The sequence below is a fragment of the Epinephelus moara genome, unplaced genomic scaffold (genome assembly GCF_006386435.1).
Source record: "Epinephelus moara isolate mb unplaced genomic scaffold, YSFRI_EMoa_1.0 scaffold1345, whole genome shotgun sequence".
Lineage (NCBI taxonomy): Eukaryota > Metazoa > Chordata > Actinopteri > Perciformes > Serranidae > Epinephelus > Epinephelus moara.
Genome location: NW_026078824.1, coordinates 1 through 1,213, shown reverse-complemented (window position 1 = coordinate 1,213; position 1,213 = coordinate 1). Strand labels below are relative to the sequence as shown.

Below are 1,213 nucleotides of genomic sequence, written 5' to 3'. Positions count from 1 at the left end.
TGTCAGATGCTGAGGAGAGATGTGAGGGACTTATTAAGAGTAAGATTCAGCTGGAGGCCAAACTCAAAGAGACAAATGAGAGACTGGAGGATGAAGAGGAAATCAATGCTGAGCTCACTGCCAAGAAGAGAAAACTGGAGGATGAATGTTCTGAGCTCAAAAAGGATATTGATGACCTGGAGCTTACCTTGGCCAAAGTGGAGAAGGAGAAACACGCCACTGAGAACAAGGTTCCTAAATAATACTCTGTCCAGCAGATCAAGCAAAATTATGATGATTACCATTTATTGACAACATTTTTCTTGCATATTTAGGTGAAGAACCTGACTGAGGAGATGGCCTCTCAGGATGAAAGCATTGCTAAGCTGACCAAGGAAAAGAAAGCCCTGCAGGAGGCTCATCAGCAGACTCTGGATGACCTGCAGGCTGAGGAAGACAAAGTCAACACTCTGACCAAGGCCAAGACCAAGCTTGAGCAGCAAGTGGATGATGTAAGTGCACAACATTGCTCAGAGTGGAAAGACAAGATTCTTCTTGAATGTGATGATTAAAAACTCATTATATTTCTCAGCTTGAGGGTTCTCTGGAGCAAGAGAAGAAGCTGCGTATGGACCTTGAGAGAGCCAAGAGGAAGCTCGAGGGTGATCTGAAATTGGCCCAGGAATCCATCATGGATCTTGAGAATGACAAGCAGCAGACTGATGAGAAAATCAAAAAGTATATGTATTCTTTTACTTAGTCCAACAACGATTCTTGTAAAAAATTATACCCAAATGCATGAACTCTGTCTATTCTATCTACTATTTTCACAGGAAGGACTTTGAAATCAGTCAACTCCTGAGCAAGATTGAAGACGAGCAGTCAATGGGTGCTCAGCTCCAGAAGAAGATTAAGGAGCTTCAGGTGACATATTGTGCTACAAAAAACATCACTGCATAGTTTACATTTCCTGTGTTGTGTATTAAAAGTGGAAGTATACTGAAAAACATTACACCTACATTCAACAGGCCCGTATTGAGGAACTGGAGGAGGAGATTGAGGCTGAGCGTGCTGCTCGTGCCAAGGTTGAGAAGCAGAGAGCTGACCTCTCCAGGGAACTTGAGGAGATCAGCGAGAGGCTGGAGGAGGCCGGTGGTGCTACTGCTGCTCAGATTGAGATGAACAAGAAGCGTGAAGCTGAGTTCCAGAAGCTCCGTCGTGACCTTGAGGAGTC

At 44.3% G+C, this 1,213-nt stretch overlaps 1 protein-coding gene across 1 annotated transcript; it reads left to right on the top strand.

The window, feature by feature from the left end:
• Positions 1–5: 5 nt before the first annotated feature.
• Positions 6–1,207, top strand: LOC126386986 (myosin-6; the record flags this gene model as incomplete). The annotated part of the gene is made up of 5 exons (XM_050039560.1): positions 6–230; positions 315–491; positions 572–717; positions 813–903; positions 1,008–1,207. Coding segments are annotated over 5 exons (839 nt in total), but the record flags the coding sequence as incomplete, so codon positions are not given.
• Between the last annotated feature and the right edge of the window lie 6 nt (positions 1,208–1,213).